At 38.4% G+C, this 18,216-nt stretch overlaps 2 protein-coding genes across 5 annotated transcripts in view; one reads left to right on the top strand and one right to left on the bottom strand.

Moving 5' to 3' along the window:
• Acaca (acetyl-CoA carboxylase alpha) overlaps positions 1-18,216 on the top strand; it is a 271,109-nt gene that overhangs the window by 12,047 nt on the left and 240,846 nt on the right. The window lies entirely within an intron of this gene.
• C11H17orf78 (chromosome 11 C17orf78 homolog) lies at positions 3,859-16,629 on the bottom strand. 3 transcript variants are annotated; one of them, XM_076871755.1, is made up of 7 exons: positions 16,572-16,629; positions 15,354-15,424; positions 14,625-14,889; positions 8,858-9,010; positions 7,493-7,617; positions 6,468-6,590; positions 3,859-3,936 (listed from the first exon to the last, which is right to left on the bottom strand). In XM_076871755.1, the coding sequence occupies exons 1-7, from the start codon at positions 16,627-16,629 to the stop codon at positions 3,859-3,861; spliced, it is 873 nt and encodes a 290-aa protein (XP_076727870.1). The 3 variants fall into 3 exon arrangements, with proteins under 3 accessions (XP_076727870.1, XP_076727871.1, XP_076727872.1); XM_076871756.1 differs by having other exon boundaries at positions 14,631-14,900; positions 15,362-15,424; XM_076871757.1 differs by lacking the exons at positions 3,859-3,936; positions 7,493-7,617; positions 8,858-9,010 and having other exon boundaries at positions 6,502-6,590.

The following is an 18,216-nucleotide window of genomic DNA, read 5'->3' as shown; positions in this document are numbered from 1 at the left end:
AGATTAAACCACTGGGTGGCGCAAATTCATGAGTCCAGGGAAAGTTCCTAACTTCCCAAGTTGCACCTATTGCTAAATTGTACCAAAGGAAGGAGGGCTAAGTAGAAGAAAAGACTTTTTGGGTCAGGCACAATATAATTCCAGCAATGATGCATGCCTGTAATCCCAGCAACTCGGGAGGCTCAGCAATTTAGCAAGGCCCTAAGTAGCATGGCCCTTTCTCAAAATTAAAAAACATAAAATAAAAAAAAAAAAAAGCTGAGGATGTGGCTTAGTAGTTAAGCAACCCTGGAATCAATCCCCAGTGCCAAAAAGAAGAAAAGAAAAATCTTTTTGGACCTGAAGTTTCAATGTAAAATGGATCAATTTCCATAGATTGGATGATTGGTAAGTCAAGTCATTGAGTAAGGGAAAGAAAAAGATAGGGGAAAAAAGTGTTGGAATAATAAGGGAGAAGAGAAAGAAGAAGAGATATAAAGCCTAAGAGACAAGAACGTAAATCTAGAGAGACACATTCAAGTGTTACAATATGGGTCAATAATTGCTGTATGGGTCCACGTTGATTTCCATCTTCCTAGCAACCCATGGCAGCTTTTATCTGAAAATAGAAATTACTTCATTCTCTTATAGAAAAATCATTATGCTATCCTTAGCTACCATTTGATGTTGTGACATCATCATAATTTAAGTGTCTACTATTAACATGATACTTTGTTCATAGAAAGTAATATAGACAAATTAATATAGACACTACAGCTTCGTGGAAAGTATGCCTAAAAAATGAATAGCAACTCAAAGCAACATGAGGGCCATTGTGTATATTCAGGAAATGAAATCCCTTTGGAGAGTGGGAGGGGAAAGGAGGACCATAGGACTCTCTTTGTCTCCTAGTCACAAATACATAAAGCAACTCTTCCTTGGAAAATGACACAAAGGGAAATGGTCTAGGTCAGAATATGATGGACAGTATTTAAATGGGGTCTAAAATAAGAAGGGGTGGTTAAGGGTGGAGAATGATTAGGGCTGATGGCACCTCTGAGCCTATCCTTGCTTGCACTAACCTAAGGAAACAGAAAAGGAAGGACACTAAGTGCCTACTCAGCACTTTCCAGAATCCTAGGTCATTCTGATTTTTGAGATCACAGTTATAGAATGAAGAATGGCAAAATATATAAAATTGTTGAATATTTTAAGTATTTTTTAAATCAAGGAATGCTTTTAAAACAACCATACTATCATGGCCATTAATGTCATTCAGCACTAACTTCAAAGTTTAAACTAGAGGGTTTGTGAATGTGCCTTCTTTGCTGAAGCAAATATATACCTTAATCTTTGGACCGATCAAAAAAGTATTGTGGGGCGCTGGGGTTGTGACTCAGCAGTAGAGTGTTCACCTCACACATGCAAAGCCCTGGGTTCGATCCTCAGCACCACATAAAAGTACATAAATAAAATAAAGATATTGTGTTCAACTACAACTAAAAAATAGATATTTTTAAAAAAGTATTGAGGTGACATAGACACTTTGAAAAGTTGGAAGGACTTCTAGGAACTTCGAAAACTTGAATATAAACACAATAAATATACCAATTGGAAATATGTAACAATACATTAACTGGAAAGGGGGATCAGGTTAAAAGTAGTAAGAGAAGTGTGATATTGTCTAATATATGTGTCTTTTTATCATATCTATATGTATTTATAAACTTTCTGTAAAGAGATATATCACTGTCAACAGTGGTTATCTCTAGAAGGAGAGATTAGGTATAACTTTTAATCTTTTATTCTTTATACTTTCCATTATTTTCAAAATTTTTAAAAATGAGAATGTACTTTAATAATCAGAAAAACAAAGTATGACAACTTTGTAAGAAATAATTTGCAATAAGAACCATACACTTTGCAGAGGAGTAATTTGCACTTACATAGAAATGTTTTATCAAGTTGCATCTGTAATGGTGACACAGAGAACTGTGCCTGGCTCTGAAGCAATCTGAGACTAAAGTCCACATCCCAGAGTCCCCATAGGAGTTCTCCTTCTGAACTGCCATCTCTTTGATCTCTTACTTTTCAAGAATCTCCACTAGTGAGGGAATATAGGATTCAAAGTTGTTAAGTGACTAGGGAGTTAGAAAATCCACAGGGAGATCTTGCTTTGCCATGGGAAACAGATGTTCCCAAAGCAAAATACATAATTTTGACTCAGTGAATTTTTATAAAGAAAATCAATACAAATGTCCAAATTATACTCTTGCAGAAGAGTTGATAGGCATGGACTTTGCTACAGGTTTCATCTTCTGGGAAATTTCATGTTTCCAGATTAAGAGACATTCAGTTGTGGTAGAAAAGGCAGGGACATGTGGGGATGAATGCAGACATTAATTCTAGACCAAGAGCTTCTAAGAACATGTTTTTAATAATCCTCCCAATTGGTCCCAGGAAAAGCAGGCACTTTCCTCCTATTTTTTTTAATATTTTTTTATTGTTGTTGTTTTTTAGTTTTTTTCGGCGGACACAACATCTTTGTTTGTATGTGGTGCTGAGGTTCGAACCTGGGCCGCACGCATGCCAGGCGAATGCGCTACTGCTTGAGCCACATCCCCAGCCCCACTTTCCTCCTATTTTATGGTCAAACTAAATAATAAGAGATGGCAGGATAAACTTAAGGTGATATTGTGATTCAGTGGCAGGGAGTAATGTATTTATCCGAAGGCCACACCAGTATTCTGTCCTTTCTGTCTGCCAAATGTTCCAAGTGTGCTCTGTGGATCTTCAGAGATTCTTTAGTGTTTCACCAAAACATGACATCACCCATGCTTTTGTCTCTTCTGTCTCTTCCAGGTTCAGCTTGTTCCTCTGCTATTATAGTACAGTTTTGAGAATCATTTTTTGGACAGTATTTGAAGTGAAAGAAAGAAGAATACAATGTATGTATGGCTTCCACCAGAGAACTAAGAAAACAGATTTACATAGAAGCAGGCACATATCACCAAAATGAAATGGTTTCACAATCTTCTGAAAAGAAGCAGGCTAACATCCACCATTCCCTTTTCCACTTAAACACTTCTTTAAGATCAGCTGTTTCCACTTTCTCACCAAACTCTTGCTTAGGCAGGTCAGACTCCACTCACAGCTGCGCCTCTATCGTCGTCATAATCATTCTGCTCTGGAATCCTTATCCAAACTGTATGTAGCACACTACTAAAATAAAATATATATCAGACCCACTTTAGGAATTCTGGATTGTGAGGAGACTTCACTTGAGTCTGCAGTCTCTAAGCCCCTTGGGAATGATTTATGAGGAGGGCTTTTGGAATGAGTAGGGTCAAGTTCCCTTCACCAGTGTGTTGATAGCCATATACAGTGGCAGAGGGTAAATCATAAAACCTGTGGACAATATTCTGGAAGACCAGGACATTAGTTTGTAAGATCAATGACAGCCAGTGAGCAGGAAGTCAGCTGTGAGGATAACAGAGGAGTTGGGATGTGTGCCACACTACCAGCTGCCTTGTCCAGTTTCTTGGAGGCTGTGTTTAAGTCTTTTGTCAAAGAGAGCAATAAGATCCATTCATAGTACTTAGAGGGAAGGCCTTTGTTTTCATTTGATGGAATGGAAAGATATCCATTTTCATGGACATCCAAAGTGAATCAAGAGGCTTGTGGCAACGTCAGTAACAGTGTCATGAGGGTAACAGCTCAGTCCAGGCTCTTCCTTCCCTGATCTGGCAGTACTGACGATAATGCCCCACCACCCCATGAAGATATAAATGTAACACTGGCAAGAATTTGCCCATATTGACTAATAATAGGGAGGAAACAGTGGAGAAGAAACAGTGTATTCATTCAGAACGGAATTTTTCAAAAGTATGTCTGGTGGATAATAGTAATTCCTGTAGTTTTCTTTGCATTTGATGAGTTAGGAATGTCTTGTCCAACCTAAAGATTGAAGTGAAATATAAAGGATAATGAAAGATATGTCAACAAAGGGATTGCTAAGTACAAAACCCCATATAATTCCAAGTACACTTCATTTTGCCTCTTCGTTACCCAATAATTACATAGAAAGTATGAAGAAGGTGCACATATGAATGAGAATTATAGCCTACTAGCAAAATGCCATTCACCCCTTTCTTGATCTGTTTGCCTTGAATGGAAAAGGCCCTGAGTATGCAACTGGGTTGGATCCAAGATGCTTCAGGGATTCTGCTTCATTCCTGAATCAGGCCCAAACAAATCTCACTTTGTTTTGAAAAGAGGCAGAGATTTGAAAAGAGATTTTTGGGTCTGGCCAAATATTTTTAATAATCTCATTCCACACTCACCATAGCTGACCCCAAGTGCCATCAAGTTTTCTAAGTGCCTATTATGCTGTTATGAACATAGTTATGATTTTTGAATCAAAGATTTTTCTTTCCAATTTGATTGTAAACATCTTTAAAACAGGAAGCAGACACTCAGGTTTTCAATAAAATTTTGTGGACTAGATGAAGGATTTAATAAATATTAGTGTAGCAATTAAAAAAACATGGATTCTAGTTCTGTTTCTACCAGTGTGTGTGACCTTGAGAAAGTCACATATCCTCTCTAACCTTCTAATTAAGTATCAGTACAACGCAGCTACCTACCCTGGCTACCTCCCAGAATTTTTGTGAGAAACAAATGAAATTATGTGTATAAAATTGCTACCTTATTACTGTTTTCATCCTGTTTTCATTCAGTAGCCTATTACGTTCATAGAAGTTCAATCCAAGTAGCTGCTACATGATTACCTCTAATTCTGAGCTGGATGTTGTTGTCCTCTTCAAGCCTATTTCTGCCGATATTCAGTAGAAATGATAATGTGGAGTAAAGAACTAAGCTATACCATATTATAAAATCATGCTATTTGTATAGGATTATCACCTAATATTAGGAGAAAATATTAACCTAGGCAAGAGTTCACGAAGAAATTGGCAGTGGGTGCCTGTAGCACTGTGATAAGGAAGACTGTAATGCCAGGTCTGAGTGGAAAGAGTGCGGTGCTTGATTATTGACATATGCACTTGATGTAGAATGGAAGAGTAGCAGTATGTGTACCATCCTGAACTAGATAATCTTTGAGACTATTATCAATGCTGTAATTCTACAAAAGTTTAATTTTTAAAGCCTTGTTTAATTTTTAAAGTCTAGGGGGCTGAGTTGTGGCTCAGTGGTAGAGTGCTCGCCTCGCACATGTGAAACCCTGGGTTCAATCCTCAGCACCACATAAAAATAAGTGAATAAAATAGTGTTTAAAGCCTGTTTGCCTTAGGGAACATTATTTATCTTGAAGAAGGTGCCCAGCAATATCTCATATTGAAAGGCCAAGTCTACTCCTGGTAGGAAATATATTTAAAAGTTTCCATGCTGAGCCAGTGGTATGGTGTCTGTTTCAACCAAAGGGCACTATTAATTTATAATTGTGTCAGGAAACCCAGAGACAAGAAAAAAACAAAGTTGCAATGCCAAGTCTTCAAACTGTGTTCAAGAGTGGTGGTACCTAAATTTTGCTTTACATAAGAATCACCTGGGGCTGGGGATATAGCTCACTGATAGAGCTCTTATCTAGCATACGTGGACCCTGGGTTCAATCCCCAATACCATAAGGAAAAAAAGAAGAGTTACCTAAGGACAGGATGAATACATCTGTGAATTCTAAAGATTTTACAATTTGGGAGAGCCTTCTTAAAGAAGAACAATACAAATTTTAAAAGTACATAATCGGATGCATGGCTTTGAACAGGGTCCATGGGTCCTGAAGCATAAGCTTCATTTATTTCACAGTAAATCCACCTATACTTAGGGAACTTTTTAAAAAATCTTAAAAATAAGCTAGGCATAGCCCTATGGTCCTAGCTACTCAGGAAGTTGAGGCAGGAGGATGGCTTTAATCTAGGATTTTTTTTATTTTTAATTTTTGGTACTGGAGATTGAACTCAGAGACATTCAACTACAGAGCCACATCCCCAGCCCTATTTGTTGTGTTTTATTTAGAGACAGGGTCTATCTGAGTTGCTTAGCGTCTTGCTTTTGCTGAGGCTGGCTTTGAATTCGCTATCCTTCTGCCTCAGCCTCCCAAGCTGCTGGGATTACAGGCATGCACCACCATGCCTGTCAAATCCAGGATTTTGAGACCATCCTGGACAACACAGCAAGATCTCGTCTCAAAAAAAAAAAAAAAAGAAAAGAAAAGAAAAGAAAAGAAAAAGACAATAAGATTCCTGGCTCCACTAGACATTGTGATTCAGTTTATCAGTCCCCAGAAGTATGTATTTTCAATATCTCATTGGATTATGAGTGGACTGATGTTAGGAAAATAGCAGTACAGATATCTGACATATAGAAAAATTACCCACATTTGCTTTATAACGAAAGCAGTTCCCAACCTCCCTGCACTTATATGTTAATCCTGTTTTCTCTAAACAAGTGACATAAACCACACAGTGAACACCTCCCTTCTCAGGCTGAGAATCTGCCTGGGATTCAGCTGCCCCAGGGTGCTGGTCTCCCTTCTTTTGCCTTCTCCACAACTGCTGGCATTGGCACAGTCTTCTGGCTCCTAGGCATCGACTCTGAAGGAGAAAAATGACTGGTATCAACTTTCTTTTTCTTTTTTTGTGCTGCTAAGGATTGAACCCAGGGCCTTGTGCATGCAAGGCAAGCACTCAACTAACTGAGCTATATCCCCAGCACCTCTGGTATCAACTTTGGTTAGATGGCTGATAAACATTTGATTATCTTCCAAACCTTATGCCAGAACATTTAAAGGAAATCATCTTTTTTTCTCTCTTTTTCTTTTTTGTAGTACTAGTGCTCTACCACTGAGCTCCCAGTTCTTCTTATTTTTTATTTTAAGACAGGTTCTCGTTAAATTGCTGAGGCTAGCCTCTAATTTACAATTTTCCTGCCTCAGCCCCCTGAGTTGCTGGGGTTACGGTATATACCAGCATTGTGTTAGAACTACCCTTCCTAGAGAATGTCTTGCAGTAGTCAAAGGAACTCACATGGAGTGAGTGCCTCCTATGTGTCAAGTGCCTCTCACACAGGAGCTCTAATAACATGAATAACTGCATGCAAGGAAAATGAGTGGGCTGGAGATGTGGCTCAAGCGGTACCACGCTCGCCTGGCATGCATGCGGCCCGGGTTCGATCCTCAGCACCACATACAGACAAAGATGTTGTGTCCGCCAAATACTAAAAAATAAATATTAAAATTCTCTCTCCCTCTCCCTCTTTCTCACTCTCTCTTTAAAAAAAAAAAAAAAAAAAAAGGAAAATGAGTCCCATTTTGCAGATGAGGCAACTATAGTAGGAAAAGTCAATCAACTTTAACCAAACCACTTGGCTAATGAATGTGAGTGACAGATTTATCAAAACCCCAACGTCTGCTTTCCTCACTAAACCAAGCTGCCTTTGGAACAGAAGGAGGTCTTTAAAGATCAAGTCCCAGGACCCAGTATACCAGCAAACTTACAGGGAATGGGACTTCAAAAATGACAAATATCATAATGGCAACTCCAGTGACCAACAGGGTGACAGCAATCAGAAATGTGACCACAATACTCCATTTCTGCCTTTTTGCTAGGTCCTCATCTGTGACTAAATGGAGAGAGAGAATTTGAGTAAGGGAGTAGATTGACCCTTTGACTTGAAGTTCTCCTGGCTCCCAGACTAAGAAGGACCCAGCCTGACTCAGAAGCAGAGGCTGTATTTCCATTTTAGACTCAGAATCAGGAGTGGGATGGGCACGATAGTCTCTTCTCTAACCTCTTTTGCAACATACACCCAACGAATCATTTCTCTGTATTTGGGATTCCATATCATGTAGGGCTGATTCTTGCATTCTAAGAGGAAGAGAAGGCTTGAATGCACAAGGAGTTCTAAGCTTTACCTTTCCATCTCAAGTCTTCTCAGAGTTCCTACCCACTTTCTCTGACACATTGTGTGGGATTAGAAAATCACCTTTTTTCTGTGCTTCTCTTGGTTTTTGTGGGTTATAGGAGGAACAAAGGTGAATTGGCATTGCTTCTGGATAATAAACCAAATCTGGGGTAAATGGCTCGTGTGCATTTTATTATTTCTAATCTCATATTTACTTTTCCTTTGGTAGAATCTAGATGTAATTCAGATTTACAGAATTCAAATCTTACAAAACTTGAGTGCTAGACAATTTAGAGAGGACTTTCTTTTTTTTTTTTCCTATTTATTTTCCTCCTCCCTCCCTTCCTCCCTTCTTTCTTTATTTCAAGTGTGTATATGTATGTGTGTGTGTGGTGATGAGGGTTGAACCCAGGGGCACTCTATCATTGACGTACATCCACATCCCCTTTTATTTTTTTATTTTGAGATAGGGTCTCCCTAAATTGCTAAGGCTGGCCTCAAAATTATGATCCTCCTGCCTCAGTCTTCCGAATCAGTTGGGATTACAGATGTGCACCAACACACATGGCTGGGAGAGTTGTTTCTAAAAACAATGAGGATGAAAACATGCAGTTGGTTGGTATCACCACTGAAATAATTGCTTAGTATTTAAATATTATCCACCTATGCATGCCGTGACTAGCATTATCCACCACATGAACAGAACTTACTCTATCCCCAACGCTAGCTACAAGATGAGCTCATTTGTGTGGAGGTAAAGGTTCATTGATGGCGTCGAACTACAAACATTTCTGGGACCTTCTTTATAGAGAAGCTAATTTTTACATTAAAAAATTGAATGATTTTTAAATGTAAAGTCTAACTTCTCAAACTCCAGGAAAATCTCACGAACCCATACTGATGTTGAGGCTAAAAGTATTTCTTTCGTTCTTGTTTTATATTTCTGCTTATTCTGTACCTTGTGTCAAAGGGCTAGAAAAATCATCAGTACTTGTAGTTTTCTCTTCTTCTTTATTCCCAGAAGTTGTGGAGGTGGTAGTGATGGGAAAAGTCTCTAATGACGTCTTCATCATGGGGTAGAACTTACATTGGGAGATCCCTGGCAAAAAAGCTATAAAACAAAAAGAAACAATGAAAGGACAACTTTTAGAGAAAATTTTATTTACCCTTGATATTACCTGACAAAACCCTTGTTCTAATCACCTGATAAACTTCTAACTGTGGCCCTATTGATCTGTCTGTCCATAGGTTTAGGGTGTGAGTATAAAATAATGCCAAGAATAAATGAGGATTATGAATTTGGATAAGAAGAGATATGGATTAAGTCCCTATGGGGCCTTTGACTAACACAGGATCAGAGTAAAAGAGTAAGCCATATCATATTTGCCTATCATTCTTAAAGCTGTAATAATAATAAATATGGAGGGTGTAACAGTATTGGAAGTTTTCTTCTTTAATAAAAGTGGCTCCAAAGTTCAAAGATGTGCAATATTATAATTTCCTGAATGGCTGCTGAAAATCTGTTTAGTGCATTCTTGGTTTACTACTATAAGAGGGAATTGGGAAAGCAAAAGGAATGGGAAGATGGAAAGTCCACCCAGGTTCACATACTTCTCAATCATTTATTCAGCAGATGTCCAAAAATGAATATCTATTATGTGCCAGGCACTGTTTCAGTATTTTCTATATATTGTTGGATGCATTCTAGCAAGAGAGCAAACAAAGAGGAGGGAGGGTTGTGGGGTGGGATGGGGGAAGCAGATAACAATGAATATAACACACATTATAGTATGTTAAGAGGCTATAAGTGCTACCAAAAAAAAAAAAAAAAAACACGTAAAACAAAGCTCGAAGGATGCAAATGGGCAATAGGTGGGCAATCTGCATTCTAGACTGTTTCTTTAAGAAATTGAGAATTGAGCCAAGATTTGAAGGAGTTGAGGGGATCCACTGAACAGATGCCTGGGGAAGTAGTAACCAAGCATATGGGAAATGAGAGAAAAGGCCCCAAGGCAGAATGTGCCTGGCATGTTACAGTTTTAGAGGCAGAGCAAGAAGACCAGTGAGATGGCATAGATTCAGCAAGGGGGACAATTGCTCCACAAGAAAAGGGTTAATATCACTTACGGACTCATAAGCTGGTTTAAGGATCTTGGTTTTTATTTGATTGAAATAAGATCTATGGGGGGGCTGGGGATGTGGCTCAAGCGGTAGCGCACTCGCCTGGCATGCGTGCGGCCCAGGTTCGATTCTCAGCACCACGTACAAACAAAGATGTTGTGTCCGCCGAGAACTAAAAAATAAATATCAAAAAATTCTCTCTCTCTCTCTCTCCTCTCTCACTAAGCCAGCCTCAGCAACTCAGAGGCCCTAAGCAAATTGGTGAGACTTTGTCTCAAAAACAAAAACAAAAAAAAAAAAAAATAAGATCTATGGGTAAGATTTGGGGCAGAAGAATGACAGAAGTTTGTTTTGATCACTAGACTGCTGTGTTGGAAATGGTCTGTGGGGGGCAAGGGTAGAAGCTGGATAACCTGCTAGGAGGCTGTCAAAGAAATTCAAATGAGGGGTGATGTGATCCAGTCTAGGAGTGGAAGTGATGAGGAGCAGAAGGATTCTGGCTGTAATCTGGAACTAATAGCTTCATGTGCCTTCAGAATTGACCTAATCCAAATCAGATAGTGATTCTTGTCCATTTTGATGGTCTTATATAATTGCTTATTAAAGTCTGTAAATTCGATGTGACTTTTCTAAATTACTCTCACATGTCCTAATTAAGTTCATGTGAAAATGATAGTTCTTCAGAGGCTGGTGGCCATAGACCAGGCAAGTAATAGTTCCTGATTTCAGTTGAATTAGGAAGACAGTGTGGGCAGAGAGGTAGAGATAGACTTAAAAATCAACAGGTTCAAAGGAAAAAAATGAAAGAAATTATGAAGTGATAACATAAATGTTTATAAGAGAGATGATGGCTGGGGATAGAGCTCAGTTGGTAGAGTGCTTGCCTCGCATGCACAAGGCCCTGGGTTCAAACCCCAGATGAAAATAAGTAATTTATCTCACTTTGGACAAGGTACATAAATTCTCTGAGTTTTGGTTTTCTTAATCTGAAAATGGTACAAATAATACTTCGTATACTTGTTTCTCAAGGAAGTTATAAAGATTAGAAACAAATAAAAATGAGAAAGTGGGTATAAAAACACTTTGCAAATTGAGTGATATTATGATTGAAAGAAGAAGGAAAACCTAGAGATTGTCTCTTTAAGTGGAAGAATTCTGCTTTCTAACCACAGGGATAATGGATTTCATTGTGGCAGATGTTCCTTCCTCCTGGGAACCACTGCTTCAAATTCTACTAAATAGGCTTCATCTGTCAGTGTATTTTCAGCCTACCTTCTAAATGAAAGTCCATTGGCAGCTCATCTCTTTCAGGTCTCATCTGTTAGGTTATAGCACCAAAGTAGAGCAGGGAGTTTGTAAATAAAAACACTTTATTCCCAGTGATGATGGAATTGCAATATTAGTTCCCCCTCCCCATCCTCTATACTGGGGATCTAACCTAGGGGTGCTTAACCACATCTCCAGAACTTTTTTTTTTTTTTTTTTTTTTACTTTTCATTTGGAGACAAGGTCTCACTTAATTGCTGGGGCTGGTCTCAAACTTGCCATCCTCTTGCCTCAGCCTCCCAAGTTGCTGGGATTACAGGCATGTGCCACCATCCCTGGATCCCAGCCCTTTTCATTTTATTTTGAGACAAGATTTCTTTGAGTTGCCCATGTTGGTCTAGAACTTGTGATCCTCCTGCCTTTCCCTCCCAAGTAGCTGGGATTATAGTCATGTACCACCACTTTCCTGACTGGAAAGTTTCTCCTCTTAATTAATGTAGAATCTAAACAATAAGGAACTAGGAAATATAGACTCTGTCATCAGTGATAAAGACATAGTGAGTAATTTTTCTCCACAAGAAGGAAATTTCAGAATATTTGTAAGAGGGTCTTTCCTTTGACTAAATTCTATAAACAGCAACTGTCTCCTTCTTTCTGTTTTTTCATTCTTTGTCCACCCATGTCTTCTGATAACATTGCAGAATATTCCCATCCTTATGGCTTCAAATTCTTGTTTTATCTGAGGATATTTTCATGAACTATCTTGAACATCCCCCTATGTAGACTTATCTCATCACAGTGCAGTCATTCAGAGTACATCTCTTTTATGACCCTTGTAAATTTGTATTTACCTAATTTTTATTTCTATCCTATTTGAGATTTGTCACATACTGGTAATCAAATTGGTGTAAATTCAGAAGAAGCAGTTTCAAACTTATAAAAAAGGTTATGATTCAAAGTTGTTTATACTTTCTAAAACTCTTGTTTTACATTGTTTGGGATTCATCATTATAGTTTTATAGAAATATATGGTGAATGATGATTAGGTTCTCAGACTACTCCTCCATTAAGTCTCTTCACATGACTCAAATAATATAGGGTATACTTTAAATTGTGAATCCCAAAACCAACCACCCTCATGAAGGAAGGTTGGGAGGCTTGTTCAGGGCAAATTTTCTAATTAGGTCAGGTTGATCTTTGGCATCTCTCCTTTTCCTTAACCTCCCAGATTTCCTTGTCTAGAATTTCTAAGAACTAATGTCTTTAATTTCCCAGAGCTCCACAATGCATAATATTATGTTTATTCTACCCAAGCCCTGTAGACTCCAAAATGACATAGGCCCACTAATTCTCCATCATTACTACCATGGAATCAAGCAGGGTGTCACATGTTAAGAGGAACACAATCTGATTGAATTGATGTTGAATAACAGAAAGTCTAAAATCCTGCTAAAGGGTTTTGAGTTTTTAAGAGTTTATTTTTTTCTTCATACAGTCAACACTGGTAGAATTTTAGAAAGTATAATAAAAGTGAATGTAACATTCAAGTCATGTGAGGATATATAATTTACCATAGCTAGGTCATATCCTGTGAGTCTATCCACTTACATCCCAATCTCTAGTTTTTAAACTTGTTTCCATATTTTCCATATTATTTTACTTGTGAACCCTTCAGTTTCTCTAAAAATGTCAAGTTTTATTTTTTCAGCAGTATAGCAGCAGCCTCTAAGGGATGGCCTGTATATAAAGGGGGGAACTGTCTTAGTGAGAATATCTCTTGGTGAGAAACTACTTGACCAAAAGAATGGGTAGAAAAAAGAAAGGAGAGCAAAAGCAGAGAAACTGAAGACTGAGGTCACGAACCACTGCCCAGGCTGGACGTGGTGTGGCACACATCTATAATCCCACCTGCTTGAGAGGTTGAGGCAGGAGGATTGTGAGTTCAAAGCCAGCCTCAGCAACTTGACAAAGCCCTACACAACTCAGCGAGACCCTGTCTCTAAATAAAATATATATTTTTTTAAAAAAAGGCTGTGGATGTGGCTCAGTGGGTACACCTAGGTTCAAACCTCAGTACCAAAAAAAAAAAAAAAAAAAAAAAAAAAAAAACAACAACAAAAACAAAGCCACAACACAACAACAACAACAAAAACCCTGCTGAGTAAATGAGGGGAAACAAGTATTCTCACACAGTGTAGGTGGGAATGCAAAATAGGACCACGTCTGAGAAGTAGTGAGAAGAACTTAGCAAAATCTTATAATTTTTTTTAAATTTTCTTTTCTATGAAACCTTTGGTGCAGCAATTCTGCTTCTTGGAATTTATCTTCTTGCTAAATGGCAAATACAAAAGAAGAGTGTACACTGTCATGGCCTACAGCATTGTTTATAATGGCAAAAGACTGGAAAAACCAACATATTCATTCATAGAGGACTGGTAGAATAAGTCATGGTACAGCGACACAATACTGTACAACTGCTAAAAAGAACGAGGCAGGAGCCAGGTGTGGTGGCATACTCCTGTAATCTCACAACTCTGGAGGTTGAGGCAGAAAGATCCCAAGTCTAGGAAAGCCTCAGCAACTTAGCAAGACCCTGCTCAAAGTAAAAAAGGCCTGGGAATGTAGCTCAGTGGTATAGAGTACCCCTGGGTTCAATCACCAGGAACCCCCCGCCCCACAAACACACACACAAAGAATGAGGCAGGGAGGCAGGACTGGGAGTGTAGCTCGGTGATAGCCTTGTGCTCAGCATTTACCTGGCTTGGCCCTGGGAACAATAGTACAATGTCCAGCACACACACACAAAAAAAAAGCAGATATAATGACATGGAACAAACTATAAGATGTATTGTTAAGTTGAAAAAACAAGGCATAGAACAGTATGAATTGTGTGCAACCATTTATGTACATTATTATTATGTACATTATGTACATTTATGTATACCTATACATGCTTAGAGCATCTCTGGGAGGAAATAGAATAGGTTGAGTATGTGGTTTCCTCAGGGATAGAGAACTGGAGGAATAAGAGAAAGGAATAGAAGGGAGACTTACTTTTCACTGCAGTGTGCTGTGTGAATATTTTACTGTGTGTATCCAAAATAAATTAAAAATTAAAAATATTGTCAAAGAAGACATAAGAAATGAAGATCATTTGAAAAAAACATAGGATACCAGGGCCAGAAGGGATCTTTGGGATTAGAAAATTGGTTCTCAGAGAAAATAAAGATTCACCTAAGGGGAGGATAATCTATTTCCTTGTGGCTTTCTTTAGCTGCTACTAAGCACCAGCTGCTATATCAATTAAAAGTGCATACATCCATCTCTTCCAGTCTCACCTTTGCCTGTTAGAATGGATCCAGTCTGGAACTTGGATGTGGGGATTAGGTTACAGCTTGGGGAAGCAGAGCTGTTTCCATGGGGAGAAGCAATGACTCTTAGGTTCTTCAGAACAGGTTTGACTTCTGGCCTACCCTCGAGGTATAGAAGGTTGACTTTCACTTTGCTCCTAGAGCCAAGGCACTGCAGGGTAGCCATAGTCTGATTTTGGATGAATGTGGCCCTTTTGGCTTCTGTGGGAGTTTCTGAAGGAAGAGCCAGAGAGAACAATGAAGCTTTTTAAAAATATGAACAGTGCCCAGCTAACTCAGTTCCATTCGTGACCCCTGTTAAACTCCATTGCTGCACTTTCACCTCTTTCTCAGTATGTATTTATGACACTAAATAATGCAAGTCCTGCTTTTCTTCCATTCTGCTATAGGTTTCATAAAGATAGGTGACTGCTGTAAATTCAGCACAGAGAAATGTTCATAGATTGTTTTCTTTAATGCAATGAACAGGTGCTGTCTCATCTTTCTTTGTCCCCATCTTTGATTTATATAGGCATGCCTTAAGTACTAAGTTAATTTAAAGATTAGTTTTCAGAAAGTCTCCAGGGGGAGGGGATACATATCTTTAAAATAGTATATTTGAGATCTGGGCTAAGAAGGAAGGAGACAAGGCACCTTTTAAAGACAAAAATTTCTTGGTACAGAAAAGTGTTTTTCTAGATAGGGCCTTGTTTCCTACCTTATGCTTTTCACATCCTTTGGGAAGAGCCCAGGGAACTGTTCCACTTGGCAGCTGCTTTCTCTGAGGTCTAGGGGGAAAAAAGGTCAGAATTTATTGGTACTTACTTGTTGGAATTCTGGGCATAGGAGAGGGAAACAAAAGAATAAAGTTCCTACTCATAAAACTTGCAGCCAGGGAGATTAAATACTTCCTATAAAAAGACTTTAAAACACACAAATGCATACAAGTAAGAATTAGCCTATTATAAAGAAAACTGAATACCAATCTACTGCTGTTAGGACAAAGAAAAGTGAAATAAAGTTACCAAGTTAATGAAAGAGTAACTAACCTATTCCCTAAAGGAAGAATGATGATTTCTCTTTTCCCTCTTCTTCTGCCAACTGTATTAAAGAGCACATTTGGAAGTTTATTAAGTATTTCCTTGGACATTTTATCTCTATGGATTTTCACAGACTCATAGATCATAGTTATCTGTGCATTTTGGCACACATGTGATTTACAGGGTATAGGAATTTTCATAATTTGTTATATTTGGTAGCTACTGCACCTTCTAATATTTTCCTTAACTCTAAATAGCTAATTTTAGAGATGAAATGTTTAGGAAATGCTGAAAAGCCATATTTTAAATAAAGTTACCAAAGAACAGCATATAGTTTCATTCCACCCTCACAATAACTTTTCCCTCAGCTCTCCCTACCCACAGCACCCTGTCTAAATATGTGGACATGCCACCTTAAAAATGAAGGCAACATGAGCTGGGGCTATAGCTCAGTGGTAGAGCACTTGCCTTGCACGTGTGAGGCACTGGGTTCGATCCTCAGCACCACATAAAAATAAATAAATAAAATAAAGGCATGCTGTCCATCTACAACTACATTTTTTTTTAAATGAAGACAACGTCTTACAAGGAGTTATGAATTTGGGTATCTTAGGTGGGGACAATATGGAAACTGTGACAGCACGCTTTCATAAAGAAAGATAACAGTGAAAGAACTTTTAATGTTAATTACATGAGCCACACAGGAGAACGCATTACATTCACATCATAAATAAGTTGAGTAAGTTGCAATCCTGCTTAGAGGCAAGAGGACGTATGGTATAACTTCTGGAAAGTATCACTTGCTGGGTATTGGCTATTTCCCTTCTGGTGGAAGAGACTCAAAATGTTTCTTAAGCCTCTCTTTTCCATGATATTATCCTACACAAGTACTTACCTTTCTTGTTGGAATCATAGGATACAATGATTAGGCTGAAGACTAAGATGGTATCCATGTTAGCTTGAGCACTCATGACAAAGATAGTCCACTGTTAATCTGTCATTGCCCCTTATAGTCTTGCTGTAGTTGCTTTCACTTGCCCTGAAACCAGGTTTCACCTTGTGAGAGTCTAGTTCCACCCTAATTATTTTGTCTTATTTCCTGAAGACCCAGGAATAGAGCTGATTGGAGAAAGAGTCAAGTCTGTTTATTAATGATTGACTTGGAAGGTCTTCCCCTGACTTTACTGCTGGGTGCTGACACAGAGAACTGTAATTACCTAGAGGTTTCCCTAGTATAAAGGGTATAAACACCAAGTGATATGTTCACTGACACTTGCAGATAGACACGTACACATTCAATACATGCCCACTGATACAGGCACAAAGATACACCAACATAAAAGGATGTGGAGATTTCTATTAAGGAATGCAATTTCTAAAGAGAACAAGAAAGTAGGACAGAATGACTCAGTGACTTACACTGGAGAGAGAACTGGAATAGGAATCAATATAACTGGGTTCTAGGGCTCTGTTATTAACTATATCACATTAGGAAGATTAATTAAATTCTTAGGATTTAAATTTTCTCTTATATAAATGGAGAGTCCAAACAAAAATATCTCTAGAATTCATTCACAGTTATACACATAAACTCAAGAACACAGATGTAGCTATCAAGTTTTGCATATTGTCACACTACTAAATAGTGAAGTAAGTATAGGTTAACATTCCTATGATTAATGGGATAAGAGGTGAAGAAGAGCTAAATACAATAGGTGAGTGATATAGTTTGCAGTTTGGAAAAGTTTTCCTAGACAAGTAAGTGATGTTGAAGATTTTTCCAAAATTGCATCTTTTAACAAAGAGTATACACTTAATGTAATACTTTAAAGACTTTTTGATGGTGTAGCTAAGTAGATCAGAAAGGAGAAATTACTCAGATACTTGCCGAACTCCATAGCCTCTGCAGACTTTCTACCCACTGTAAATGTCCTCCAATGGAGCCAACATGGGTTTAACCGGATATGAGAGGCTTTGGAGGCTGAAACTGATTGGTACAGTTATAAAGGGAGCTTGGTGCAAAAGACTTTCCAGGAGGGGCCTTATGAGATTTCAATCAAATTTCATTTAAATACCACCCTGTCTCATGACACTTTAATACAGCTTGAAATCTGGCTAAAATGAGCATCACAGAAGTCTTGGTGGGGAAAACTAAAGGGAAGAAATGTTACTGAAGGACATTTTAGCTGAAAGTGGAAGAAGAGGAAGTGGTGGGCATCCAGACACATAGTAAGCCACTCCCTTCCTTCTCCCCAGTACTATGGATTGAACCCAGGGCCTAGGCTTTCTAGGCAAGAAATTTACTGCTGAACTACATCCCCAGTCCCCTCACCCTTTTTAAAATGTTTTTAGTTGTAGATGGACACAATGTCTGTCTTTCTTTCTTCCTTTCTTTCTTTCTTTCTTCCTTCCTTTCTTCCTTTCTTTCCCAGGACCTCACACGTGGGAGGCGAGCACTCCACTTCTGAGCCATAGTCACAGCCCCCTTTTTATTTTTCTGAGACATGGCTTCACTAAATTGCTGAGGCTGGCCTCAAACT

Source organism: Callospermophilus lateralis, chromosome 11 (assembly GCF_048772815.1).
Source record: "Callospermophilus lateralis isolate mCalLat2 chromosome 11, mCalLat2.hap1, whole genome shotgun sequence".
Classification (NCBI taxonomy): Eukaryota; Metazoa; Chordata; class Mammalia; order Rodentia; family Sciuridae; genus Callospermophilus; species Callospermophilus lateralis.
This window is presented reverse-complemented; position numbering and strand designations above follow the sequence as displayed.

Bases quoted from the DNA above. Each gene is read 5' to 3' on its own strand.
- C11H17orf78 (XM_076871755.1), bottom strand. From the start codon at position 16,629: ATGGATACCATCTTAGTCTTCAGCCTAATCATTGTATCCTATGATTCC. The intron at 15,425-16,571 runs GTAAGTACTTGT...TTTTCCCCCTAG, and splicing joins CTATGATTCCAACAAGAAAG to ACCTCAGAGAAAGCAGCTGC. The intron at 14,890-15,353 runs TAGGAAACAAGG...GCTTCATTGTTC, and splicing joins AGGATGTGAAAAGCATAAGG to TCTCTGGCTCTTCCTTCAGA.